The sequence below is a fragment of the Tursiops truncatus genome, chromosome 3 (assembly GCF_011762595.2).
Source record: "Tursiops truncatus isolate mTurTru1 chromosome 3, mTurTru1.mat.Y, whole genome shotgun sequence".
Classification (NCBI taxonomy): Eukaryota; Metazoa; Chordata; class Mammalia; order Artiodactyla; family Delphinidae; genus Tursiops; species Tursiops truncatus.
This window is the reverse complement of record NC_047036.1, coordinates 166,494,774-166,521,517: the sequence shown is the minus strand read 5'-3', so window position 1 is coordinate 166,521,517 and position 26,744 is coordinate 166,494,774. Positions and strand designations below refer to the sequence as shown.

General features: G+C 50.4%; 2 protein-coding genes across 4 annotated transcripts; one reads left to right on the top strand and one right to left on the bottom strand.

Annotated features, from left to right (window-relative positions):
- Positions 1–28: 28 nt before the first annotated feature.
- On the bottom strand, positions 29–10,417 carry GTF2F1 (general transcription factor IIF subunit 1). 3 transcript variants are annotated; one of them, XM_073803348.1, is made up of 12 exons: positions 10,333–10,417; positions 9,926–10,085; positions 9,177–9,249; positions 7,586–7,779; positions 6,594–6,764; positions 2,052–2,236; positions 1,335–1,488; positions 1,064–1,245; positions 889–962; positions 678–816; positions 376–493; positions 29–267 (listed from the first exon to the last, which is right to left on the bottom strand). In XM_073803348.1, the coding sequence occupies exons 1-12, from the start codon at positions 10,400–10,402 to the stop codon at positions 63–65; spliced, it is 1,725 nt and encodes a 574-aa protein (XP_073659449.1). In that variant the 5' UTR covers positions 10,403–10,417; the 3' UTR covers positions 29–62. The 3 variants fall into 3 exon arrangements, with proteins under 3 accessions (XP_073659449.1, XP_073659450.1, XP_033710439.1); XM_073803349.1 differs by having other exon boundaries at positions 678–813; XM_033854548.2 differs by lacking the exon at positions 10,333–10,417 and adding an exon at positions 9,793–9,839 and having other exon boundaries at positions 9,926–10,278.
- On the top strand, positions 10,401–26,614 carry LOC101315623 (adenylate kinase isoenzyme 1). Its single transcript, XM_073801970.1, has 4 exons — positions 10,401–10,421; positions 12,224–12,470; positions 13,361–13,476; positions 26,417–26,614. The coding sequence occupies exons 1-4, from the start codon at positions 10,401–10,403 to the stop codon at positions 26,612–26,614; spliced, it is 582 nt and encodes a 193-aa protein (XP_073658071.1).
- The last annotated feature ends 130 nt before the right edge of the window (positions 26,615–26,744 follow it).

The window sequence follows — 26,744 nt, the reverse complement described above, 5'->3', positions numbered from 1 at the left end:
GTGAGTGTGGGAATCAAGAGCCCGAGGATTCTAGAAAACAGAGCCTGTTTATTGGGGGAGCCTCACTCCTTGAGGGAGAAGTGCATCTTGTCGTTGATCATCTTGCGCTCGGGGTTCAGGCGCTTGAGGATCTGGGCCAGCACGTTCACCGTCTGCTCACTGCTCAGCCCCGTCTTCTTGGTCTGGAACTTCTTCAGCAGGTCCTTGGTGGTCATGGGCTTCCGTGTCAGGTAGCGGCGCACGGCATCCTCGGTCACCTGCACGTCGCTGGAGGTGGGCAGGTGGGTGTCAGCAGGCGGCCCTCCGTCCCCAAGGCCCCCTCCAAGCCCCCCCCCCCAAGCCCCCTCCCTGCTCCTGCCATCCTCGCCAACTTACCCGCTGCTGGGAGTGGACTTCCCGGACTGGGGCTGAGGGGTGGACTTCCCCGACAGGCTCTGGGGCCCGGTGTCCAGCCGCAGCCGCTTGGCCGCCGGCGTCTCGCTGGTCCGCTTCCCTGTGGGAGCAGAGGCGGGGCTGAGCCTTGGGGCGGGGAGCCTGGACCCCTGGGGGAACCCCGGGCCAGCGATGCCAGGATTACATGTGCAAGGGGTTCAGGGGCAGGCAGACAGGATGCTGAAAGGGAGGGCAAGTACGGGGTCAAGAGGTTGAGGCGGGCAGGGCGGGATGGGGCGACTCACCCTGCTCCAGCTTGTTGGCGGCCGCCCGCAGGGTGGAGGAAGTGCTGCCCGTCTCCGTGCTGGGTGTGCCGGGCCGGCTGTTGCCCCGGGAGCTGCCACCCGACTGCTTCCGCTCCCTCTTGGGGGGCGTCTTCTTCTTCTGGGACACCGGAGTTGGGGATGTGAGTCTGGAGAGGGACACGCCATCCCCCCGCCCCGGGCTGGGCCTTACCGCCATGAAGAGCGCCGAGGAGGCCTCGCTGTCGATGTCACTCTCCTCTGAGCTGTCCGACTCCTCGCTGCTGTCTGCGCAGGGCCAGAGGAGGGGCGTCAGGAGCGGAGGCCCCGCCCCCCCAGCCCCATCCCAGATCAGGGGCCTGGGCCGCGGCCGGGGGAGGCGCACCCACCTTTCCTCCGCTTCTTGTCCTGCGGCGTGGGCGCCTTCTTCTCCTCCTCGTCCTCCTTGTCCTCCTCAGGTGGCTTCTCCTCCTCGCTCTCCTCGCTGCTCTCACTCTGCTCGTCCACGCCCTTGGGGCCCTCCTCCTGCTGGGTGACCTTGGGCTTGCCCTCCAGCTCGTCCTGGGAGCTGCTGCAAGACAAGCACAGAGCGGGCAGAGGGTGAGGGAATGCATGTGCAGGCCGGCCCAGGGTCTCACATCCGCCTCCTGCCTGCCTCACCTGGAGCCGTCGGACATGTAGTCCACCTCCTGGCCCTCAAAGTCCCCATCGTCACTGTCCTCAAAGGCCTCGTCGTCTGACCCCTTCTTCTTCTTCTTCTTCCTGCCCCCCTTGCTGGGCGGCGCCTTCTTCTTGGCTTTGAGGGCTCGGCCGCCTGGGGAAGGGGAGACAAGGGGAGGGGCTCGGATGGGCACACTTCACGCTTTGTGTATCCGATGACACCTGATGTCTCTGGGGCCTTTGCCCTCTGGGGAGAGACACCAGGACCGGCCCCAATTCCTCCAAGAGGCAAAGAGCTGGCCCAGGGGCGCACCTCTCACCCACAGGCCAACCCGACTCCACACCCCCACCACCCCCTTCTCTCTCACACGCAGGGCCACCATCCCTGCCCTGTATCACCTGGGCAGCCAGAGACCAGGCCTTGGCCCAGAGCCCACTGGCATGACTGAAACTGGCCAGTCCTAAGCCGTTTCCTTGGAAACCCCAGTTGAGGCTGTGGCCGAGGCCTTCCTATGGCTCCCTGCTGCCTCCTACCAACCCTGGCGCTTCCCCAAGCGGACAATCTCCCGGGCCCAGGGGCCCATGAGTAACCAAGTTTTCCTTTCAGGGGCATTAACCTCTCTGAGTCATCACACAGCCACCTTGATAAATTATGACCGGGCACTAATCAGGCAGCTGTGCCGACCACCCCAGCCACGGAAGCTCTGCCAGCCTCACCCTCCTCGCCACTGGCCTCGCTGTCATCAGAGGACATCTCCAGGTCATCCTCCAGGTCGTGGATGCGCAGCTCACTGGCCTTCTTGCGCCCACGCTTCTCCTTCTCCTCGTCCTCCTCGTCCTGGTCCTGGTCCTTGAGCCGCCGCTGCTGCATGATGCTGAAGTGGTTCAGGACTTTGTTTCTCCTGTGGGTGGGGGGCACAGCAGGGGCTGACAAGGGGCCTGGCTCCAGAGCCCGCCTCCAGCAGCTGGGCCTTGTCCCGGGTGCCACCCTGCACTTCCACCGGGCATTCCCCAGAGGGGAACCACAGACACATGTAGGTGAGAAGAGGGACAAGCTGACCCCGCACATGGGGACGCACAGGTGTGGCAGCAACAGCCTGAGATCACACAGGGAGAGCTGGCCCTCCTTCAGTTCCCGCTCTACCCGGAGTCCCTCAGGAGAAGGCCTCACGCGACGCTGATGCCCCAGCACCTCGCTTGGGCTCAGGGCCTCTCTCGGGCAACAGAATCAGGCCATATGATACAGTCACATCCGTCGCTTTTGTTGTAGTTCATGGGTGCCTTCTTTTTAATGGCAGGGGGTACTGGTGTTTCCATTTAGAGTGGTGATGAAAGTTTTTAAAAACGTGATTACATTTAAAGACAGTCTTAGGGGACTTCCCTGGTGGTGCAGTGGTTAAGAATCTGCCTGCCAATGCTGGGGACATGGGTTTGAGCCCTGGTCCGGGAAGATCCCACATGCCACGGAGCAACTAAGCCCGTGCGCCACAACTACTAAGCCTGTGCTCTAGAGCCCACAAGCCACAACTACTGAGCCTGTGTGCCATAACTACTGAAGCGTGTGCCTACAGCCCGTGCTCTGCAACAAGAGAAGCCACTGCAGTGAGAAGCCTGTGCACTGCAACGAAGAGCAGCCCCCGCTTGCCACAACTACAGAAAGCCTGTGTGCAGCAACGAAGACCCAACACAGCCAAAAATAAATAAATTTATAAAAAATTTTAAAAATAATAAAAATAGAGTCTTAGGATTGTATATAACAACAGGAGCAGAATTCATGGGTAGTATATAAATAAAAAAGAATGAAGCTGTATTCAACATGGTACTGGAAGTCCTAGCCACAGCCATCAGATAAGAAAAAATAAGGAATCCGAATTGGAATGGAAGAAGTAAAACTGTCTGCAGATGACATGATACTATATACAGAAAATCCTGAACACACCACCAAAAAAACAATTAGAACTGATAAATGATACTGCAGGATATAAAACTAATATATACAAATCTGTTGTGTTTCTACACACTAACAACAAACTATCAGAAAGAGAAATTAAGAAAACAATCCCATTTACAATCGCATCCAAAAGAACAAAATACCTAGGTATAAATCTAACCGAGGAGGTGAAAGACTTGTACTCAGAAAACTATAAGAAAGAAATTGAAGATGACACGAACAAATGGAAAGATACACCATGCTCATGGATTGGGAGGATGAATATTGTTAAAGCGACCATTCTACCCAAGGCAATCTAGAGAGTCAATGCAATCCCTATCAAAACACCAATGGCATTTTTCACAGAACCAAAAAAATAATTCTGAAATTTCTATGAAAAGACAAAAGACCCCAAGTAGCCAAAACAACTTTGAGAAAGAACAACAAAGCTGGAGGTATCATGCTCCCTGCTCTCAAACTATACTACAAACCTACAGTCATCAAAACAGTATGGTACTGGCACAAAACCACATAGACCAATGGAACAGAATAGACAGTCTAGGAATGAATGCACATTATATAGTCAATAAATCTACGACAATGGAGGCAAGAATATATAATGAAGAGAAGACAGTCTCTTCAATAAACGGTATTGAGAAAATGGGACTATTCTCTCACACCACACACAAAAATAAACTCAAAATGGATTAAAGACTTAAATGTAAGACCTCAAAGCATAAAAATTCTAGAAGAAAACATAAGCAGTATACTCTTTGACATTGGTCTTAGCAGTATTTTTTTGGATATGTCTCCCCAGACAAGGGAAACAAGAGCAAAAATAAATAGGGCAACACCAAACTAAAAAGCTTTTGCACAATGAAGGAAACCATCAGCAAACCAAAAAGGTTGCCCACTGAATGGGAGAAGGTATTTGCAAATGATATATCTGATAAGGGGTTAATATCCAAAATACAAAGAACTCATACAACTCAACATGAAAAAAGCAAACAACCTGATTAAAAAATGGGCAGAAGGGCTTCCCTGGTGGCGCAGCGGTTGAGAGTCCGCCTGCCGATGCAGGGGACACGGGTTCGTGCCCCGGTCTGGGAAGATCCCACATGCCACAGAGCGGCTGGGCCCATGAGCCATGGCCACTGAGCCTGCGCGTCTGGAGCCTGTGCTCCGCAACGGGAGAGGCCACAACAGTGAGAGGCCCACGTACCGAGAAAAAAAAAAAAATGGGCAGAAGACCTGAATAGACATTTTTCCAAAAAAGACATACAGATGCCAACAAACACATGAAGAGATGCTCAACATCACAAATGATCAGGGAAATGCAAATCCAAACTGTAATAAGAGGGCTTCCCTGGTGGCACAGTGGTTGGGAGTCCACCTGCCGATGCAGGGGATGTGGGTTCGTGTCCCGGTCCGGGAGGATCCCGCATACCGCGGAGCGGCTGGGCCCATGGGCCACGGCTGCTGAGCCTGCGCGTCCGGAGCCTGTGCTCTGCGGTGGGAGAGGCCACAGCAGTGAGAGGCCCGCGTACCGCAAAAAAAAAAAAAAAAAAAAAACTGTAATAAGATATCACCTCACACCAGTCAGAACTGGTTATTTTCAAAAGACAACAAATAACAAGGGTTGGTGAGGGTGTGGAGAAAAGGGAACCCTCGTGCACTGTTGGTGGGAATGTAAATTGGTGCAGCCACTGTGGAAAACAGTATGGAGATTAAATTAAAACTACCGTAGAATCCCAAATTCCACTTCTGGGTGTCTTTCCGAAGAAAAGAAAAACACTAACTCAAAAAGATATATGCACCCCTATGTTCATTACAGCACTATTTACAATAACCAAGATGTGGAAGATAAATACTGTACTTATACGTGGAATTAAAAAAAAAAGAACAAACATAACAAAACAGAAACAGAGTCATAGATACAGGGAACAAACAGGTGGTCGCCAGAGGGAAGAGGAGTGAGGGGATGAGTGAAATAGGTGAGGGAGATTACGAGGTACAAACTTTCAGTTGCAAAATAAATGTCACGGGGATAAAATGTACAGGATAGGAACAGAGTCAACGATGACACAGTATCTTTATATGGTGATGATGCAACTCGACTCATCGTGGTGATCATTTTGAAATGTATAGAAATATCGAATCAATAGGTTGTACACTAGGAACATAGCGATGTAGGTCAATGATACTTCAACCAACAAACTCACAGAGAAAGGAATCAGATTTGTGGTTACCAGAAGTGGCAAGAGGGGGAATTGGATGAAGGTGGTTAAAAGGTACAAACTTCCAGTTATAAGATAAATAAGTACTGGCGATGTACAGTGTATGACATGATTATGATTAATTACCACTGCTGTATGTTATATATGAAAGTTTTGAGAGTAAACCCTAAGAGATCGCATCACAAGGAAAAAATTTTTTTTCTTTCTCTTTTATTTTATACCTATATGAGATGATGGGTGTTCACTAAAAGTTACTGTGGTAAACATTTCATGGTGTATGTAAGTCAACTCATTATGCTGTACACCTAGAACTTAGTGCTGGATGTCAATTACACCTCCATTAAACTGGAAGGAAGAAAAAAAAAAAAAAACAGGAATGAAACTCCATTACACAAGAATGTAAATGTACTTAACACCACTGAATGGTACACTTAAAAATGGTTAAGATGATAAATTTTACATATTTTTTTACTACAATTAAAATTTTTAAAAAATGAAGCAGCGATACACACTACAATGTGGATAAAGCTTGAGGACACCATGCTCAGTGATATAAACCAGACATAAAAGGCCAAACACTGTCTGATTCCACTCCCTAGAGGGAGGACTCAGATCCAGAGACAGGAAGTAGATGGTGGGGGCCGGGGGCTGGGGGAGGGGCTGGGGAGTCAGTGTTTCATGGGGACAGAGTTTCAGTTTGGGAAGATGAGAAAGTTCTGGAGGTGGAGGGGGCGGATAGCTGCGTACTTAATGCCACTGAGCTGTGCATTTAAAACTGGTAAATGTTACTTTATGTGTATCCTACCAGCAGTTGATCCAGCTGTGAGACCTGCCTGGGGGAAGCCATGTAGGCCGGGAGACCCCACCCTGCTTGCCGATTCCTGCTCCAGGGCTCAGCTCAGCCACTCCCCCATCCCTGGCTCTTGCACCGCCCTGTGCATCCCTGATGGTCCCATGTCCATTCCCCCACTGGACTGGGAGCTCCCTGAGGGGCTGGTGAGATCTGGCTTGGTCACCGCTGAGTCCCCAGCTCCCAACCGGGAACGATGTTCGGGGGGTGCACCTCATTTCCAGTCGTGCCCCCTCACTCACCTCTCCCACTCCTCCTCGGCCTCCTCGGCCGTGAGCGTGCGGTGCTTGGCCAGCGGCGTGAAGTTGTACCAGTTGTGCACGGGGAAGGCCTCAAAAGCCCCATCAGGGCACTGGGTAAAGATGTAGTAGGATGTGTTCTCTGTCACACCTCCCTTCTTTATGCCCTTGAACCTGCATGGAGTTCAAGGTTACTGTCAGCCAGAGGAAAAGGCACCAGCCCCACCCTCATACACCCCCCTGCAACCCCAGGCCTACACCCTCTCCAGAGCCACCTGAGTCCTCCCAGCACAATCTGAGGCTGGAAGGCCTTGGGCTGGCCCTTCGACTGTCTGAGCCTGGATTTCCACATCTGGAAAGCACGGCTCCCCACCTTGCAGAGCGGGCTTAGGGTTCCTTTGCATTATACATGTCATGGTCCTTTCTGGCCATGAAGAGCACAGGGCCCTACAGTCAGACCCCTCCGGATTTGCCTCCAGAATCTTCCTGGGGGCTGAACCACTGCCAGCCCCCTCCTGGCCTCTGGCATCACCCGCAAGTGGAGGCAGTCTTACAGCGTGCCCCCTCCCTGCCTACAGCCTTCAGGCTCCCCTGGGCCCCAGCCCACCCACAGTCCAGCTGCAGCCTGGTGCCCACCGCCCTATCCATCTGCCCACCCTGTCACTGTCATGCGCTGTGACAGTCCCTAGGGCTCGGCGCTTCGTGCCTTCGTGCTCGCTCTTCTGCCGGAGTGCCCTTCATCCCCCTAACCTCTGTCCTCCCCACCCCCCGAACCCCAGGTGGCCCCTCGCTGGGTACCACAGTACCAGAGCCCGGGCTTCGGGCATCCCGGCCCTCAGAGCTCCTGCCCGGGCATCCCGTCAGCTCATCTACCCAAGTAAAACCCTTCGCAGGAGGATGAGCTGTCACTCCTGGGCTGTTACCCCCGCCGTACAGCAGGCACATGAGAGTTCAGCCGAGGGCACCCACGGAGTGGGGTCGAGAGCGGCACTTACTTCCGGCCTGATTTGCCATTGACTCGGAGCAGCCAAGGCTGGTCCTCGGGCCGGAACTCCTTGAGGACTATGCCGTACTTCTTCCTCCGCGCCTCCTCTCGGAGCCTGCGGTTGAACTCGCTGCCGGCGCCCGACTCGGGCATCTCCTCCTCTTGGTAAATCTTCTTGTTGCTCAGGTCGCGTTCCAGCCGGGCCTGGGAGGACAAGAAGCAACACCTCTCATCCGGGGGCCTGATCCCACCACCAACACCCTTTCCTCCCCCGAAGCTGCGCGGCGGGCACTCAAAGCCACCTGGTTGGCGAAAAGGCGCTCGGTGAAATGTGGGTGAAGGGATCTGGGCAAGCCCTGTACTATGTCAATTTTTGCAGCTTTTTGAAAGTTTGAAATTATTTCCCAGTGAAAAGTTAGAAAGAAAAAGATTGGCACTGACATATATACACTAATATGTATAAAACAGATAATTAATAAGAACCTGCTGTATAAAAAATAAATAAGTAAAATTCAAAAAAAAGAGAGAAAAGAAAAAGAAGGAAACCCCAGAACCCAGCCACTTCTCAAAACCTGTTTGCTCCAAACCCCATCATGGCTCACCTGGACCACAGCCTTCACCTCCGCCCCGTCCCCTTCACCTGCCCTCGACCCCACAGTGGCAAAATCACTTTACAATTCTCTGTTTCTAAGCCTTTAATGGCTTCTGCTATGGATGGATGTTTGTGTCCCCCCAAAATGCCTTTGCTTTTTTTTGCTGCGCAGCTTGTGGGATCTTAGTTCCCCAACCAGGGATTGAACCCCGGCCCTCGGCAGTGAAAGCGTGGAGTCCTAACCACTGGACCACCAGGGAATTCCCCCAAAATGCATTTGTTGAAGCCTAATCTCCAGTGTGATGGTATCTGGGGTGGGGCCTTTGGGAGATGATTAGGTTATGAGGGTGGAGCCTTATGAGTGGGATGTGCGCCCTTATAAAGGATTCCAGAGAGCTCCGTCCCCCTTCTGCCAGGTGAGGACACAGTGAAAAGGTACCAGCTATGAAACAGGAAGCACACCCTCACCAGACACCAAGTCTTGTTGGCACCTTGATCTTGGACTTCCAACCTCTGGAACTGTGATAAATACGTGTCTGTTGTTTATAAACCACCCAGGCTCTGGTATGCTGCTATAGCAACCTCTACAAACTAAGACAGTTTCCAAAGACCTTTCTACAGGGGACGCGGGTTCGTGCCCCGGTCCGGGAAGATCCCACGTGCCGCGGAGCGGCTAGGCCCGTGAGCCGTGGCCGCTGGGCCTGCGCGTCCGGAGCCTGTGCTCCGCGACGGGAGAGGCCACGACAGTGAGAGGCCGACATACTGCAGAAAAAAAAAAAAAATGCCCATCAGTGGACACAATTTCTCCTTTCAGGAGAAACCTCCTGCAGGGCCAGACATATCTCACCCCCAGGGATGCCCAGCAGCTCAGCCTGGGCCTTAGTCATCGCTGATCTCCACCCAGGGACAGCTGAGGATACTAAGCCTTATTCACTATCACAACTAAGCAACTATTACAACCACCAAGGCCAGGAGCAGGTTCTCTCACGCCCTCAGAAACGGGACTTACCTGATTCCAAGTAGCGAGGTTGACCTTATCGGCTGCATTGAAAGCCATGATATTATATTTTTTGGTGGTATTTCTGGAATGGACAAGAAAAGGCAGTGCTCCATCATTCATTCATTCAGTAAACCCTCCCTGGCTCAGCCCTTTGTGCCTGCGCTCATGCTGGGGGCCCATAAAAGAACCCAGAGGTTCCCAGTCTGTCAGGGAAGTGGGATCCATACTCCCAAGCCCATTCAGAGAAAAGGGACAAAGATTTCTAGGAACCCAAGATGTGGGGATAATTGGGAGCTCAGCCCTGGGCCGGGGGGTGGGCAGGCAGGGAATGCCTCCTGAAGGAGGAAAATCCCGGAAGTGAATTTTGCAGGATCAACAAGAATCCACCCAGCAGAGTCACAGTTGGCATTCCTGCCAGAGGGAATGCTAGGCAGGGGGCTGCGTCGTACTGTATATTAATGTACTCGTTCATTCATTCACTCCATTCAAAAAAGTGATGCCCCAGAGGCCTCAGCTCAACCCCAGCCCTGGAAGGAGAATCAGGAGGTGCCAGGCACGTCTGGAGGCTCGTGAAATTTTAATCCCTTTTTGAGGGAAGAGGGGGAGGTGAGGGTCAGGGACTTACTTGGGAACTCGGACGACATACTCAGTGACATTCTGGCTGCTGGGGCCCTGAGGGGAGAGAAAGCAGGACGGTGAGTGGAGGGGCTACAGAACCCACCACCTGGACCCCCCGAACCGCCTCGCCGCACACTTACGAGGGCCGCCATGGGCGATGGGCGATGGTCGGGGACCGGTCCGAACCTCGTCCTTTTCGCCTTCCCCGGGGTCCGCGTCCCTCGGTCCCGCGGAAGCCACCCTCAAGGTGTCGGGCCTCTGGCTCCGATAGAAGACCCCAAGCCCGGGGTACAGCAGATCCTGGGAAAATCAATCCGGAGGCGGCACTGGGTCAGCGGTCAACCTCGGAGGCCTCTAGTGCCACACCTGCGCCTGCGCGGCCGCCTATACCGGAAGCGAAGCTCTCCAGCAGGCCGAGTCGCGGAAGCCGACTCTGAGCTAAAGACAAGTCTTTCTACACCTGGAGCGCTGGCTGACCGCAATATATAGCGCCGATAACCCCCATCACGCCGCGTGGGAACGCCCCCCCACGTGACGTCCCACTTACCACCGCGGGCATCTTGGGAGGGGAGGGAGAAACTCGCCCAGCTCGTGGGCTGTTGGACGCGTTTGCGCATGCGCTACTCCGCTCCGGAAGTGAGTCAGAGGAGGCTGCGTTACCACAGCAACCGAGGCCTTCTTCGCACCCAACTGCTGCGGCACTTACCTGAGCCACTTTCGGGTTCATTTCTTACCCCTAACCCCGGGGGTAACCCTATCGTCTCGCCAAATGATCGGGCCAGGGGCCCTTGGGACGTTGAACCGAGCCAGGAGGGGTCAGGGCCTAGGTGGGGATGGGGCGCGATCACCCCATGGGCTGCTGGCAGGATGGGTCTGTGCAAGTCCAAGCTGCCCCAAATGGGCAGGCCCCTGAGGCCCCAGGAGAAGGGTAATATCGCGGGGGTGGCTGGCTTACTGGGGGGAAGGGAAGGAGACTGTGTAGGGCAGGAAAATACAGGTACCCCACCCCCCCAAGTCCACCCCCCCACGCCCCTCCTCCCCCACCGTGGTAGTCACAGAACTGCGCATGCTCAGGGTCAGTCATTCAGCGATCCAGTTTAGCGGTTGCTGTGCAGGGTTCTGGGCAGTCCACGGTGAATGTGGCAAACCAGCTCCCTGTCCTCTTGGAGATTACAGTGTGGTGGAGACAGTCTCCGCAAATGCTATCTACAACCCAGGAGGAACAGGGCTGCCACAGGGAAAGAGCAGGTGGCCCTGAGGGCTCAGGGAAGAGGGAAGGTTTAAACTAGGAGTTGGCTAAGAAAAAGGGGAGGGAAGCAAGACAACAAAACTGCATCATAGACTACAGCACTCCATAGATGTGTCTGATAGTTACGGACATTCATCTATTCCTCATCCACTACGATATGTCAGAAACCATGCCAACTACTAGAAATATAGGGACGAGAAAGACAGATAGACCCTGTCCTCATGGAGTACAGAGTCTGGCTGGGGAGACAAGAACAAGTAAACAGGCAGAGTCATTACTGATCGTGGCCATTGCTGGAGGGAATGGGATTCTAAGACTGGGAATGAGGGACTTCCCTGGTGGCGCAGTGGTTAAGAATCTGCCTGCCAATGCAAGGGACACAGGTTCGTGCCCTGGTCCGGGAAGATCCCACATGCCGTGGAGCAACTAAGCCCGTGCGCCACAGCTACTGAGGCTGCGCTCTGGAGCCCGCGAGCCACAACTACTGAGCCCGCGTTCCTAGAGCCCATGCTCCACAACAAAGAGTAGCCACCACAATGAGAAGCCCGCGCACCGCAACAAAGAGTAGCCACCCCTCTCTGCAACTAGAGAAAGCCTGCGCACAGCAACAAAGACCCAGCGTAGCCAAAAATAAATAAATAAATTTATTAAAAAAGACTGGGAATGATGGAGTGGGAGGCTCTTTGGGCAGAGCTTAGAGAAGACCTGATGGGTGAGCTGTGTCCTGAAGGGAACTAGGGTAGGGAATTCCAGGGGTGGGGAGCGGTGAGCGGGGGTGGGTACGACAGCAGCAGGGTGATGAGTTCAAGGGACAGCCAATTCCACTGGGCTGGAATGCAGTAAAAGTAGACGGGAAACGGGTGAGACGGGAGGGATGGTCAAGTCCCTGCCCCTCTCTGAGCCTCAGTTTCCTCAGCTGTAAAATGGGATGATGGGGCCGTTGTGACGCTTCAAGGATATGCTGCGTGCAAAGGGCCTGGACTGCTTGGGTTCCCATCCTCATCCACACAACCCGCAGCAGCACTAATGTGCGCCATGCCTGGATATACCACTGGGCGTGGACCCACACCCCCAGATGCCACCCTAGGGCAGAAGTAGTTCTGCCAGCAGACCTGTGTCCGGTGTCACCAAGTACACACACTGAGCTGTGGACACAGTCACCGTGGTGCCCGCTCGCTGGCCCCTACAGGCACCAACCCCTCTCCTTCCTTCCTGCCTGGGCACTGCAGACATCCTCAAGTCCTCCCTGATCATCTTCGTGATGGGCGGCCCAGGCTGCGGCAAAGAGACACAGTGCAAGAACATGGCGAACAAGTACGGCTTCTGCCACATGGGGCTGGGCCAGCTGCTGTGGCAGAAGGCCCAACAAGGCACCCGGCAGGGCCCGAAGATTCATGACGTCATGCTGCAGGGGCTCCTGGTGCCCACAGTGAGAGGTCCCGGGTGCGGGGGCAGAGGGATGAAGGGCATACATCGGGAGGAGCTTCCCGGGAAGGCCCTGTGGGAGCCAAGGGGCCTCAAAGTCTGGGGCCACTGGCTGCTGCTTTGCTGCCCTGAGCCTCTGTGTCCTCAACTGTAAAATGTGAGAGCAGCTGGACCCCCAGCAGAAGGCTGGGGTGTGGGTCAGGTGATGTTGTTCCTATAAAGCGCTTGGCAGAGTTCCTGGCCCTTAAGAAATGCTCAGTAAACTTAGCTAGTATTTATTCCCTTTGTGACCCCGGGCCTGTATGTCAGTGGCCCCTTCTGCCCCCGATTCCTCACTGTAAGATGGAGGTCACCCCAGTTCCTCTTGACAGTGATGAGCAAACGAGCCCAGCAAGCCTGGCGTGTGGCAGACACCCGCCCAGAGGACCGTGGCCGAGCCCCGTTCTCAGAAGTGCTTCCAGGGCTTCCCTGGTGGCGCAGTGGTTAAGAATCCGCCTGCCAATGCACGGGACACGGGTTCAAGCCCTGGTCCGGGAAGATCCCACATGCTGCAGAGCAGCTAAGCCTGTGCGCCACAACTACTGAGCCTGTGCTTAAGGGCCAGCGAGCCACAACTACTGAAGCCCGCACGCCTAGAGCCCGTGCTCCGCAACAAGAGAAGCCACCGCAATGAGAAGCCCGCGCACCACAACGAAGAGTAGCCCCCGCTCCCCGCAACTAGAGAAAGCCCGCGCGCAGCAACGAAGACCCAACACAGCCAAAAATAAATAAAAATTTTAAAAAAAAGTGCTTCCAGAGACCCCAGCAGTGGGTGTTCCCCCAAATACACCAGAACTTGCCAAGGTGACCTTGCAGGTGAGGGGCCCTGAGCCCCGAATGCAGCCTCCCCTTCCCTCCCCAGGGTGTCATATCCTTGATATGATCAGTGACCACATGCTGTCCTGCCTGGACAGCCGGGGCTTCCTCATTGACGGCTTCCCCCGGGAGCTGAGGCAAGCCAAGGAGTTTGAGCACATTGTGAGTGACCCCAACACCTGCGAGGGTGCGAAGCCGGGTCTCCTCCCCACCTTGGATGGAGATCTGAAGGGGCAAGACCCCGGGGGAGAGGAGTTGTTGACAGGGAAATGGAGTTTTGCGTTATCTAGGGGACAGTGAGGAGATTGTTGGAAGCATCTAGAACCCGGGTGAAGAGCTGGTGAGTTCTCCGAGGATGGGGACAAAGTCATTTTGTTTGGTTTGGGTTTGGTGTTTTTGGCTGCACCGCACAGCATGCGGGATCTTAGTTCCCCAACCAGGGATCGAACTTGTGCCCCCTGCAGTGGAAGCGCAGAGTCCTAACCACTGGACCGCCGGGGAAGTCGTGGACAAAGTCATTTTAACATCTCCCCGCACAGTCCCTGGCACCCGGTAAACAAACTATTTGCCCACTGAGTGGCAGGTGGATTTAGCATCATTTCTGAGCCGTAAAGATGGAATGTAACTCTCCGTTCATCTATTTATTTAACCTCCTGTGCCCGAAATAGTTCTTGAGGACAAGCTAAGTCCTCTGGACTTCACCAGACACATGGGGTCCCTGCTGTTAGGATGCAGCAGACAGGGACCAGCAACACGTTCCGTACAAAACACATTTCTGGTAGCGGTAAGTGCAGCGAAGAACAGGACACAGAATGGCATCTGGAGACGTGCGAGTGGGCTACTTCAGTTTGGGGGGTCCAGGGGGGACCCCTGTGCAGAGCTGAGCGGTGGAGCCAGCCAGACGCGCAAGACCAACATCATGAAAAGTCATCCATCCGGACACCTGAGTAGGAAGAGAGAAACTGCGGCAGGCTGGGGGCCTCCGGGCTTTCCTGGGACTTGCTGGACGCCAGCAGAAACACATTCAGGCACGGGGGAGGGAATCAGACAAAGGTCGTGGCGTAGCAGGGCGCCGACAGGGGCTGGGAGGGGCCGTCGGTGGGGCCCCGCCCTCTGTGCGCACCTCCACTAAAGCAATTCTGTTGGGCTCCCTGGGACGAAGGTAAACGGCAAATACTGGGCTCCCTCTCCTGGTCTGGGAGCCGGGCGGGCAAAGACCAGGCTAATGACTGGCTCAGCGCCAGGCCAGCGCCTGGCCTAAAGTAGGCACCCGGTCACCCATGCCAGCTGGATGGGCTCCCCAAGTGGCTGCAAAGCATCAGGGCAGAGGCTACAAACTCCTGGCCCTCGGGCCCCATGGAATCCACCGATATGTTCAGTTTGGACTCTTCGGCGTTTGACACTTTTTTTGTTTTAAATTTCAAAAATCCAGAGATGCCACATCAAAACTCCCAGCTTCTGTTGAAAAACATCTGACTTGGCAACACAGGGGCCTGCACATCCCCATGGCAACAGCAGTGTGAACTCCTCCAGAGCTTTTTACCAGCCCGGAGCTGGTCTCGACCCTCTGCACAGATGAACTCTGATCTTCTGGAACGTTCCAGGTGCCCGCACAGTCAGCACCCTGCTTTTTTCACTGAGGGATCCGGGAGCTTGCCCGGGTCACACCATTTAGGTGGCCAAGCCAGGATAGAGGCCACGATTTTCACCATGTGGACGGGATGTGCCCTCTGTGCCCCCCGCCATCCCCCCTATACCCACCCTCTCCCTCTCCTTCACAGAGGCCCATTTAGGGTCCTGCTTGCATGGTGGCTTCACACTAAGAGGAACAGGAGACATGCTTTTCTTTGGTAACTGTGTGGCTCTCAGAAGTGACAAAATGAAGATAAATGGGGCTCTGGCTTAAAAGAGTGTTTTTTGTTTCTTTTGGCCACTCTGTGCAGCTTATGGGATTTTAGTTCCCCAACCAGGGATCGAACCCGGGCCCTCAGCAGTGAAAGCGCAGTCTTAACCACTGGACCTCCAGGGAAGTCCCACATGATCATGGTTTGGCCACACTTACTTTATCGGTGCCAAACGTCAAGATTGCCAATTATGTGTTCTGAAGCCCATCCCGAATCCCATTATGAGCGTTTCCTCACCCAACAGCATCTCAGATGATTAATGTGAATCCCTTGAGACTACCCGATGCCCCCATCCACAGCTGCATTTCCCCCACAGCTGAAAAATGTCTCTTTGATTCCCAGCTGGTCAGAGTTATGAGTAAAACGAGGTCCTCACGGGGCGTCTCCTACTCCAAGGCCGACAGTCTTCCCTCCCTGCTTCCCTCCTGCCCTTGACTCGTTGAAGACTCTGGGTCATTTGTCTTGTACAAACTCTCATCCTTGGGACTGTCCCACAGGCATTATTTGTCTCCTTCCATTCCTCATTGGCGCTGTACACTGAAAGTTAACGACAGGCGTTCTTACAATAGATTCAGGTTCCATCCATTTTGTGCTTTTTTTTTTATACAGCAGGTTCTTATTAGTTATCTATTTTATACATATTAGTGTATATACGTCAATCCCATGTGCTTTTCTTTTTAATACATGAATATTCTAGTATATATTTCCTAAAAGATAAAGACTTTTGTAAAATGGTATCACGCTTGTTATTACACCTTAATATCCTTCGTGTCATCAAATAACCAATCATTATGCAAATTCCCATGAACACCTCAAAATCTTTTTCTTTTCACATCTTGTTTTAATCGGGATTTAAGTAAGGTTGGCCCACTGCGATGGGTTGCTTTGTCTCTGTCCTTTTCATCTACAGGCAGACCTCAGTTTGACGCTCTTTGCTTTATTACATTTTTTCACAGATCGAAGGTCTGTGGCAACCCTGCGTTGGGCAAGTCTATCGGCACCATTTTCACAACAACTTTTGCTCAGTTCGTATCTCTGTGTCACGTTTTGGTAATTCTCGCAATATTTCAAACTTTTTCATCATGATTATATTTGTTATGATGAGCTGTGATCAGTGATCTTTGATGTTACTATTGTAGTAATTGCTTTGGGGTGCCGTGAACTGCACCCATATAAGACGGCGAACTTAATCAATGAACGTTGTGTGTGTTCTGACTGCTCCACTGACCGGCTGTTCCCCCATCTCTCTCCCTCTCCTCTGGTCTCCCTATTCCCTGAGACACAACAGTATTGAAATCAGATCGGTTAGTAACCTTACAACGGCCTCCAAGTGTTCAAGTGAAGGGAAGAGTTGTATGTCCTTTACTTTAAATCAAAAGCTAGAAATGATGAAGCTTGGTGAGGAAGGCATGTCAAAGGCTGAGATAAGCTGAAAGCTGGGTCTCTCGTGCCGAACAGTTAGCCAAGTTGTGAATGCAAAGAACAAGTCCTTGAAGGAGGTTAAGAGTGCTACTCCAGTGAATACGTGAATGATACGAAGGTGAAACAGCCTCATTGCTAATATGGAGGAAGTTTTCGTGGTCTGGATAGAAGATCAAACCAGCCAGAACATTCCGTTAAGTCAAAGCCTCATCCAGCGCAAGGCCCTAACTCTCTTCAGTCCTTTGAAGGCTGAGAGAGGTGAGGAAGCTGCAGAAGAAAAGTGTGAGGCCAGCCGAGCTGTGTTCATGAGGTTTAAGGAAAGAAGCCGTTTCCATGACATCAAAGTGCAAGGGGAAGCAGCAAGTGCTGGTGTAGAAGCTGCAGCAAGTTCTCCAGGAGATCTAGTTAAGACCATTCAGGAAGGTGGCTACACTAAGCAGATGTTCAGTGTGGGTAAAACAGCCTTCTATTATTGGAAGAAGATGTCATCTAGGACTTTCATAGCTAGACAGGCGAGGTCAATGCCTGGCTTCCAAGCTTCAAAGGTCAGGCTGGCTCTCTTGTTAGGGATGTCAGCTAACAAGATGCAGCTGGTGACTTTCAGTGGAAGCCAATGCTCATTTACCATTCCCCAAATCCTAGGGCCCTTTAGAATTATGCCCAATCTACTCTACCTGTGCTCTGTAAATAGAACAACAAAGCCTGGATGACAGCACATCTGCTGACAACATGGTTTACTGAGTATTTTAAGCCCACTGTTGAGACCTACTGCTGAGAAAAAAAGGTTCCTTTCAAAATATTACTGCTCGTTGACAATACACCTGGTCACCCAAGAGCTCTGATGGCGATGGTCAAGGAGATTCCTGTTGTTTCCATGCCTGCTAACATAACATCCATTTTGCAGCCCATGGATCAAGGAATCCTTTCAACTTTCAAGTCTCATTCTTTAAGAAACACATTTTGTAAGGCTATAGCTGCCATAGATAGTGATTCCTCTGAAGTCAGTTGGAAACATTCTGGAAAGGATTCACCATTCTACATGCCATTAAGAACGTTCATGAGGACTTCCCTGGTGGTCCAGTGGTTAAGACTCCATGCTTCCACTGCAGGGGGCATGGGTTCGATCCGCGGTTGGGGAAGTTCCACATACCTCAAGACACAGCCAAAAAAGAAAAGAAAAGAAAAGAAAATTCATGATTTGTGGGAAGAGGTCAAATATCAACACTAACAGGAATTTGGGAGAAGTTGATTCCAACCCTCATGGATGACTTTGAGGGGTTCAAAACTTCAGTGGAGGAAGTCACTGCAGATGCTGTGGAAACAGCAAGAGAACTAGAATTAGAAGTGGAGTCTGAAGATGGGACAACTGCTGAAATCTCAGGATAAAACTTTCACAGGTGAGGAGTTGCTTCTTATGGATGAGCAAAGAGAGTGGTTTCTGGAGATGGAAGCTACCCCTGGTGAAGACGCTGTGACGATTGTTGCAATGACAACAAAGGATTTAGGATATGACAGAAACTTAGTTGATAAAGCAGCGGCAGGGTTTGAGGGGATTGACTTCAGTTTTGAAAGAAGTTCTGCTGCAGGTAAAATGCTATCAAATAGCACAGCACGCTACAGAGAAATGGTTCATAAAAGGAAGGGTCAGGGGCTTCCCTGGTGGCGCAGTGGTTGGGAGTCTGCCTGCCGATGCAGGGGACCCGGGTTCGTGCCCCCCGGTCCGGGAAGATCCCACATGCCGCGGAGCGGCTGGGCCCGTGAGCCATGGCCGCTGAGCCTGCGCGTCCGGAGCCTGTTGCTCCGCAACGGGAGAGGCCACAATAGTGAGAGGCCCGCGTACCGCAAAAAAAAAGGAAGAGTCAATTGATGCAGCAGAGTTCACTGTTGTCTTATTTTAAGAAATCGCGGCAGCCACCCCAGCCGTCAGCAACCATCACCCTGATCCGTCAGCAGCCATAGAGGCCAGACCCTCCACCAGCAAAAAGATTACGACTCGCTGAAGGCGCAATGATTAGCATTTTTTAGCAAGAACGTATTTTTAAATGAAGGTATGTACATTTTTAAAAGACATGATGCTATGGCACACCTAACAGACTACAGCGTAGTGTAAACGTGCTTTATACTCCTTCCATCCCTCTTATTTTTTTAAACTTATTTTCAAAAATATTGATTAATAGACTACAGTGTAGCGTAAACGTGCTTTATGCTCCTTCCATCTCTATTTTTAAAACCTATTTTCAAAAATAAATTTTATTTATTTGTTTGTTTGGCTGTGTCAGGTCTTAGCTGCAGCATGTGGGATCTTTTTCTTTAGTTGTGGCAGGCGTGCAGGATGTAGTTCCCTGACCAGGGTTGGAAGCTGGGTCCCCTGCAATGGGAGCGTGGAATCTCAACCGCTGGACCACCAGGGAAGTCCCGTCTCTTTTTATTTATTGAAGAAACCTAGTCTTTGGTTCTCTTTATTTTGCACAGCAGGGATTTTGCTGATTGCAGAGTGTTTTTTGTTTTCTTATCATGCTCCCCTCTCCTCTATGTGGCCTGTGAATTGGTAGCATGTCTAGAGTCTGGCTCGGAACTTAGATTCCATTTTTTCAAGTGCGCTTCATAGGTGGTGATGTGAACTCCTATCGGATAGCACACAATGTTTAGTTGTCTCTTTGCCATAGTTGGTTTTTTTCCATGTGTTTCAATGTGTTATTTAAGAGGACCCAGGTGTTTGAATGTTCACCAGGGCCCAGGCAGTGAACTTGGGAAAGTGGGGAAAACAGAATGCGTGTTGTGCTTGCAGTTCTTTTCTGTCCAATTCAGTGTGAGTTTGGTGTAGAGCACTGTGGTTCAATACCTTGCTTGTACTGCATCATTCAGGAAGGAGGCTCCTTCATGCCCGGTTGCCCTGCTCTTAGTAAGTGATCTGTTATGGGCTGAACTGTGTCCCCCGCCCCCAAATCCATATGTTGAGGCCCTAACTCCCAGGACCTCAGAATGTGACTGGATTTGGAGATGGGTCTTTAAAGAGGTGATTACATTAAAAGGTCCTCAAGATCAGTCCTAACCCAATATGACTGGTGTCCTTATAAGAAGAGGAGATTAGGACACAGACAAAGGAGTGACTGTGTGAGGACACAGGGAGAAAACGGCCATCTACAAGCCAAGGAGAGGCGGCCGGAGGAATCCACCCTGCCAGCACCTCCATCTCAGATGTCCAATCTCCAGGACTGTGAGGACATGGAGTTTCTGTGGTTGGAGTCACCTGGTCTCTGGCCCTTGGTGTGGCAGCCCTCACAAACTGGTACAGGGTCAGCTAGGCGCTGCTGTAACATGTCCTGTCGGCCTCTTATCTTACAGTTTCATTCGTTGTTGGCATCAATTAATTCATATTCTGAATCAATTCGAAAGCTGTACGTTTCTCTTTTAGTCATTTTCCCCCCACGTCAATTAGCTGGAATTCTTCCCTAAAGAAGAACTGTCCTTCCTCAACCAGGGCTGTCTGGTTATCCTGAAATATAGTTCCTACCAGACAGGTGGGATACATGCTTATCTTCTCCCCTACCAGGGCCCATTTTCAGACTGAGGTTGGGTGTACTACTCATTTCCGATGGTGACCGTGAGGTTCGTTATTTGGTCTTCCTTCATTTTGTTCTCTCTCATCCTTACCAACTCAAGCATCTCTGTGTATTTAAAGTGCTTCAATTAGTCTTTGTAAAAAATTTTTTATTGAAGTATAGTTGATTTAAAATGTTGTGTTAGTTTCAGGTGTACAGCAAAGTGATTCAGTTATACCCATACATATATTCATTTTTTTTCAGACTCTTCTCTCATATAGGTTATCACAGAATATTGAGTAGAGTTCCCTGTGCTACACGGTAGGTGCTTGTTGGTTATCTATCTTATATATAGTAGTGTGTATGTGTTCATCCCAAGCTCCTGATTTATCCCTCCCTGCCACATTTCCCCTTTGGTACCATAAGTTTGTTTTCGACATCTGTAAGTCTGTTTCTGTTTTGTAAGCAAGTTCATTTGTGTCATTTTTAAAAAATTAGATTCCACATATGAGTGGTATCATATATTTGTCTTTCTCTGTCTGACTTATTTCACTTAGTATGATAATCTCTAGATCCATCCATGTTGCTGCAAATGGCATTATTGTGTTCTTTTTTATGGCTGAGTAATATTCTATTGTGTATATATATAGGTACCACATTGTTTTTCTTTTTTTTTTTTTTTGCGGTACGCGGGCCTCTCACTGTTGTGGCCTCTCCCATTGCGGAGCACAGGCTGCAGACGCGCAGGCTCAGCGGCCATGGCTCACAGGCCTAGCCGCTCCGCGGCATGTGGGATCTTCCAGGACCGGGGCACGAACCCGCATCCCCTGCATCAGCAGGCAGACTCTCAACCACTGCGCCACCAGGGAAGCCCCACATTTTCTTCATCTATTCCTCTGTTGATGGACACTTAGGTTGCTTCCATGTCTTGGTTGCTATGTAACAGTCCTGCTATGAACATTGGGGTGCCTTTATCAGAGTTTTCTCCAGGTATATGCCCAGGAGTGGGATTGCTAGATCATATGGTAGTTCTATTTTTAGTTTTTTAAGGAACCTCCATACTGTTTTCCATACCGGCTGCACCAATTTACGTTCCCACTAATGGTGTAGGAGGGTTCATTTTTCTCCATACCTTCTCTAGCATTTATTGTTTGTAGTCTTTTTTTTTTTAATGTATTAAGCCCTTTAAAAAATATATTTATTTATTTATTTTTGGCTGTGTTGGGTCTTTGTTTCTGTGTGAGGGCTTTCTCTAGTTGCGGCAAGCAGGGGCCACTCTTCATTGCGGTGTGCAGGCCTCTCACTATCGTGGCCTCTCTTGTTGCTGAGCACAGGCTCCAGACGCGCAGGCTCAGTAGTTGTGGCTCACGGGCCCAGCTGCTCCGCGGCATGTGGGATCTTCCCAGACCAGGGCTCGAACCCATGTCCCCTGCTTTGGCAGGCATATTCTCAACCACTGCGCCACCAGGGAAGCCCCATGTAGTCTTTCTGATGATGGCGATAATCACTCTTTTTTTGTAATAGATTTATTGATTGATTGATTGATTGATTGCTGCGTTGGGTCTTCATTGCTGCACCCAGGCTTTCTCTAGTTGTGGTGAGCGGGGGATACTCTTCATTGCGGTACACGGGCTTCTCATTTCAGTGGCTTCTCTTGTTGTGGAGCACAGGCTCTAGACATGTGGGCTTCAGTAGTTGTGGCACGCGGGCTTAGTAGCTGTGGCTCATGGGCTCTAGAGCGCAGGCTCAGTAGTTGTGGCGCATGGCTTAGTTGCTCCGTGGCATGTGGGATCTTCCTGGACCAGGGCTCGAACCCGTGTCCTCTGCATTGGCAGGCAGATTCTTAACCACTGTGCCATCAGGGAAGCCCCAGTCTTCTTTTTTGTTGTTGCTCAAGCTGTCCCATCTCTGGCCAAAAGTAGCCCTCTCACATTGCATAGCATCCTCTGGACACAGCCCCATTTCACACTCACCCTCTTGCTTTCTTACTGCACAAGACTTCACACCCGCCCCCCGCCCCTTCACATTTCCGGTCCAGCTCTGGAATCGGCCATTTCTCCATGAAGGCCCTTTTTCAGTGGTGTCCCATCTGGGTGCCAGGGGTACTCATTGCTGCCGGGTGGTCATCATTTCCAGGCCTTTCCAGTGGACAGAGCTAGGAAACACAGACTTTTGAAAGGAAAAAAAAAATCACAAGTTCTACTGTTATTTCCAGCTCACACTTAATGTCACAGTGTTTTACTTCTCTTTTCCCTAAAAAATCTGGTTCCTAAAACCACTGACATTGTCATTTGCATTATTCCATTAGATGCAAAATAGTTTCCAAATAACATACCGATTTTAACTACTGAGAATAAAACTACCAAAGGAAGATCTGTTTGCAGCTCTGGTTTTCCTTTACAATAGGTCCCACTGTGGACATACCACAAAAACACTGGGTCCCTTGAGATAATTATTTTCTGTGTGTAGTTGCAGCGTGACATTGACACATGGGTTCGTTCATTTCACCTTGGCTTTCGATGTTTAGGGATTGCTTTTTTTTAAATTAATTAATTAATTGTGGCTATGTTGGGTCTTCGTTGCTGCACGTGGCCTTTCTCTAGTAGTGGTGAGCGGGGGGCTACTCTTTGTTGCGGTGTGCAGGCTTCTCATCGTGGTGGCTTCTCTTGTTGCAGAGCACTGGCTCTAGGTGCGCGGGCTTCAGTAGTTGCAGCACGCAGGCTCAGTAGCTGTGGCGCACGGGCTTAGTTGCTCCACGGCAATGTGGGATCTTCCTGGAGCAGGGATCGAACCCATGCACCCTGCACTGGCAGGTGAATTCTTAAACACTGCGCCACCAGGGAAGTCCCGGGGATTGCTTTTTTAAATTAAAAATTTGAATTTGCACCACATGTAATGATTCCAAAGTCAAAGTCACATAAAAAGGTAGATCCACCCCCACCCCAAACTGTGCTCTCCTTTCCCTGCAGGCAACCGTTTTAATTTTTGGATTGTCCTTTTTGCAAATATAAACCGTGTGCGTGCTTGTGTGTGTCCCTGTGCACACCGAAAGTAGCATTCCACATATAGCAGGCTTCCTTTTTTTAATGTTCAGATATACCCTGAAGATGTCACATCAGTGTCAAGAAGTCCTCCTCTTCCTTGCCCCATTTTACAACCAGAATTCCGCTGTGTGGCAGCGCCACTGTTTACTCCTCTGACGGCCCACAGACAGCAAGCCGTTCACAATCTTTTCCCACTATCAACGATGCCCCACTCAATCACCTTCATGTAGCGCTTATTTTTGCTAGCGTCTTTAGGATGGGTTCTCAGGAGTGGAATTGCGGGGTTGAAGAGAAATGTGTCAATAATTTTGATTGATGGCATCACTCTCCTCTTTGTTCCGCATTGCCACTAGCCATTTGTCAACCTGCTTAGGTGTGAAATGGTATTTCGGTGGTTTTAAATGGGCATTTCTCTTATGATGAATGAGGCTGGGCATCTTTTCCAAAGTTCTAGGGCCATTTTCACTTCTTCTTTGGTGCAGTCTTTACATCTTTTGCTCCCTTTTTCTCCCCCCTAGTGGACTGTTGGTCTTTTTCTTCTTGATTTTTAGAAACTCTTTGTATATTAGCTGTTTGTGATATGGTTTGCAAATTTTCCCCCCAGTGCAGTTTGTCAATTTTTTTTTGACCTTGATTTATTGTGCCTTTTTTTTTTTTTCTTTTTTGCCACGTGGCACAGCTTGTGAGATCTTAGTTCTCTGACCAGGGATTTAACCCAGGGCCATGGCAGTGAAAGCTCTGAGTCCTAACCTCTGGACTGCCAGGGACTCCCTATTGTGCCTCTTTCACATGCAGAAATTATTTTTAAAACTTTCATCCAACTTATCAATATTTTCTGTTATTTCTCCTGAATTTTGAGACATCATGGTTGTTGTTTTTCTCAATCCCAGGTTATAAGGTAATTAATTCATCCATGGTTTCTTTAGTACTTGTATAGTTTTATTTCTTACATTTATGTCTGTGATCCATTGGAACACATCCTAGTTGGGGAAATTTGGTAAGGATTCCAAATGGTGAATACAGTTGTCCCCACACCATTTATTTAAAAGTCTGTCCTTTCTCCATTGACTTGAGGTGGCACCCCAGCCACATACCAACTTTCCATATTCACCCGAGTCTGGACTTGCCATTCTGTTCCAGGGGTCTGTCTGTCCACCTGTGCACTGGTTTAAGGATGGCGGCTTTACCATGTTTTGATATCTGGTAGGTTGGATGCCCCCTTCCCCACCTCCAACGCCCATTGCTTTTCTTTGCCTTGTTTTTCCTGGATAGTCCTGCTTATTTTTGTAGACGAATGTTAGAATCAATCCATCTCCACTAAAAAAAATCACATTTGGATCACATCAAGATTATAAACTCATTTAGAAACATCCTGACTGCTTTGTAACCTTGAGTCTTCCTACCCAAGAACATGTATCTCTTCCTTTTGTTCCAGTCTCCTTTTGAGTCACTTAGGAATATTTTACCTAAGTTTTCCTTAAAGATCTTCCTTTAAAGGCAGTGCACAGTTTTGGGAAAAGTTTTGCCTGAGTGTTTTATACATATATTTTTTTTTGTTGCTTGTAATGTTACTGTAAACGGGGCCTTCTTTCTTATTTCTAACTGGTGATTTTCATATACGTGTAGGTTTCTGTATGTTAATACTACATCCGGTTACTTTATCAAATTCTCTGAAGTCTGTACTAGTTTGTTGATTTTCGTGAGTTTTCCAGAAATAGAATCACACCATCTGCAAACAGACATGATTTTATCTCCTCCTTTCCAATTCGGATTTCTCCCATTGTTTTCTTTTATCTCGTTGCTTTAGCTAATCCTCTCATATCTTACTAAGTCATAACGTCAAGAGTGAGCAATTATTTTTAAATTAATTAATTAATTAATTTTTGGCTGCACTGGGTCTTCATTGCTGCATGCAGACTTTCTCTAGTTGCGGCGAGTGGGGGCTATTCTTCGTTGTGGTGCACGGGCTTCTTTTTGCGGTGGCTTCTCTTGTTGCGGAGCAGGGCTCTAGTTACGTGGGCTTCAGTAGTTGTGGCTCACAGGCTCTAGAGCACAGGCTCAGTAGTTGTGGTGCACGGGCTTAGTTGTTCCACAGCATGTGGGATCTTCCCAGACAAGGGCTCAAACCCATGTCCCCTGCATTGGCGGGTGGATTCTTAACCACTGTGCCGCCAGGCAAATAAGAGTGGGCAATTTTATCTTATTCCCAACTTCAGCAGGAGAGCAAGTTTCCATTAAATAAGATGCTGGCTGAGGATATATTTACCAATTTCGAGTGTTGTGTTGTTTTTTTTTCAAATCACGAATGCGTGAATTTTGTCTTTTAAATTGTTCTTTCTGTGTTTCTGAGAATTCTCATATGACTTTTTCTTTACTTAAGATATTAACACAACTGTATCGAACCATCCTTGCTTTCCTGGAGTGAATCCCACTTGGTTGTGTTTTTGTTTTAAAGTGCTGACAGATTCTATTTTGCAAGGAAATTCTGGAGGAAGTAGGAGGAGATGGGGCTCACAGTGGGCGGCCTCGGAGACCCAGGGAGGTCTCCCTGCAGTGGGAGGCAGCGCAGTGGTGAGCTGGCAACTCTTGTACTTTCCCCAATGAAAGTGTCTAGGCAAGAGGAAGGCAAGGAGAAACTGCTTAAATCCATCTTAAAAGGGATATTTCAATCTAAATACCCATCGAGGAACCAGTTAAGTAAACCATAACACATCCACACAACAGCATACTATATAGTGATTAAAAAGGATCGGGAACTTCCTCGTGTGCCAATGGGCAACCACCTCCAGCTTACTAAGTGAATAAAATCAAGGGCAAATCAATGTCTTTACCATCTGTATGAAAAAGGAGGAAAAAGAACATCAGAACCAGATCTGCCTGGCAAGTGCGTAAAATACTTCCGGAAGGAGACGCAAGAGATAGAGAACTTGGTTGCTTCCAGGGAGGGTGAAACTGGGTGCCTGGGAACAGCAAGGAGACTCTTCGCCCTTTCCCAGTGGTGTTGTTTTGCCCTACCTGTCCAAAAAATAAACACATAAAAACTTGGAACTCCAAAAGTAAAACGGACCCAGGGGCCTGGTTATTCTTTACTGGGCCGCACCACCCTAGATTCCTATCTCTGGGGCGGGGGTGCACAGGGGGCCAGTGCGCCCTGCCTCTTCCTCACCCAGCCCCCTTCACGGGTGCCTAGGTGGGCCAGGCCCCCAGCTTCGTCATCGTGTTTGACTGCTCCATGGAGACAATGGTCCGGAGAGCGCTGCACCGGGGCCAGGTGGAGTGCCGGGCCTCTGACTGCAAGTCGGCCATCTGCCAGCGCCTGGAGATGCATTACACCCTGTGTGAGCCCACCCTGGCCTTTTACCAGCAGAAGAACCTGCTCCGAAACTAAGTACTCCCTGCTTGCTGCTCACTCCCCTGGCCCTCCAGGGGAGCAAGTCCAGCTGAAACAGCACAGGGGTTATACTGCAGCCCTGAATCCCAGAACTCTGAGCCTCAGTTTCCCCAGCATGTACACTGGA

Coding starts and splice junctions, on each gene's coding strand:
- GTF2F1 (XM_073803348.1), bottom strand. CDS start 10,402: ATGCGCAAACGCGTCCAACAGCCCACGAGCTGGGCGAGTTTCTCCCTC. Junction 6,765..7,585: donor AATGGCAAATCAGGCCGGAA/GTAAGTGCCGCT, acceptor AACTCCATGCAG/GTTCAAGGGCATAAAGAAGG. Junction 268..375: donor AAGTCCACTCCCAGCAGCGG/GTAAGTTGGCGA, acceptor GCCCACCTCCAG/CGACGTGCAGGTGACCGAGG.
- LOC101315623 (XM_073801970.1), top strand. CDS start 10,401: ATGCGCTACTCCGCTCCGGAA. Junction 10,422..12,223: donor TGCGCTACTCCGCTCCGGAA/GTGAGTCAGAGG, acceptor TGGCCCCTACAG/GCACCAACCCCTCTCCTTCC. Junction 12,471..13,360: donor CCTGGTGCCCACAGTGAGAG/GTCCCGGGTGCG, acceptor TTCCCTCCCCAG/GGTGTCATATCCTTGATATG.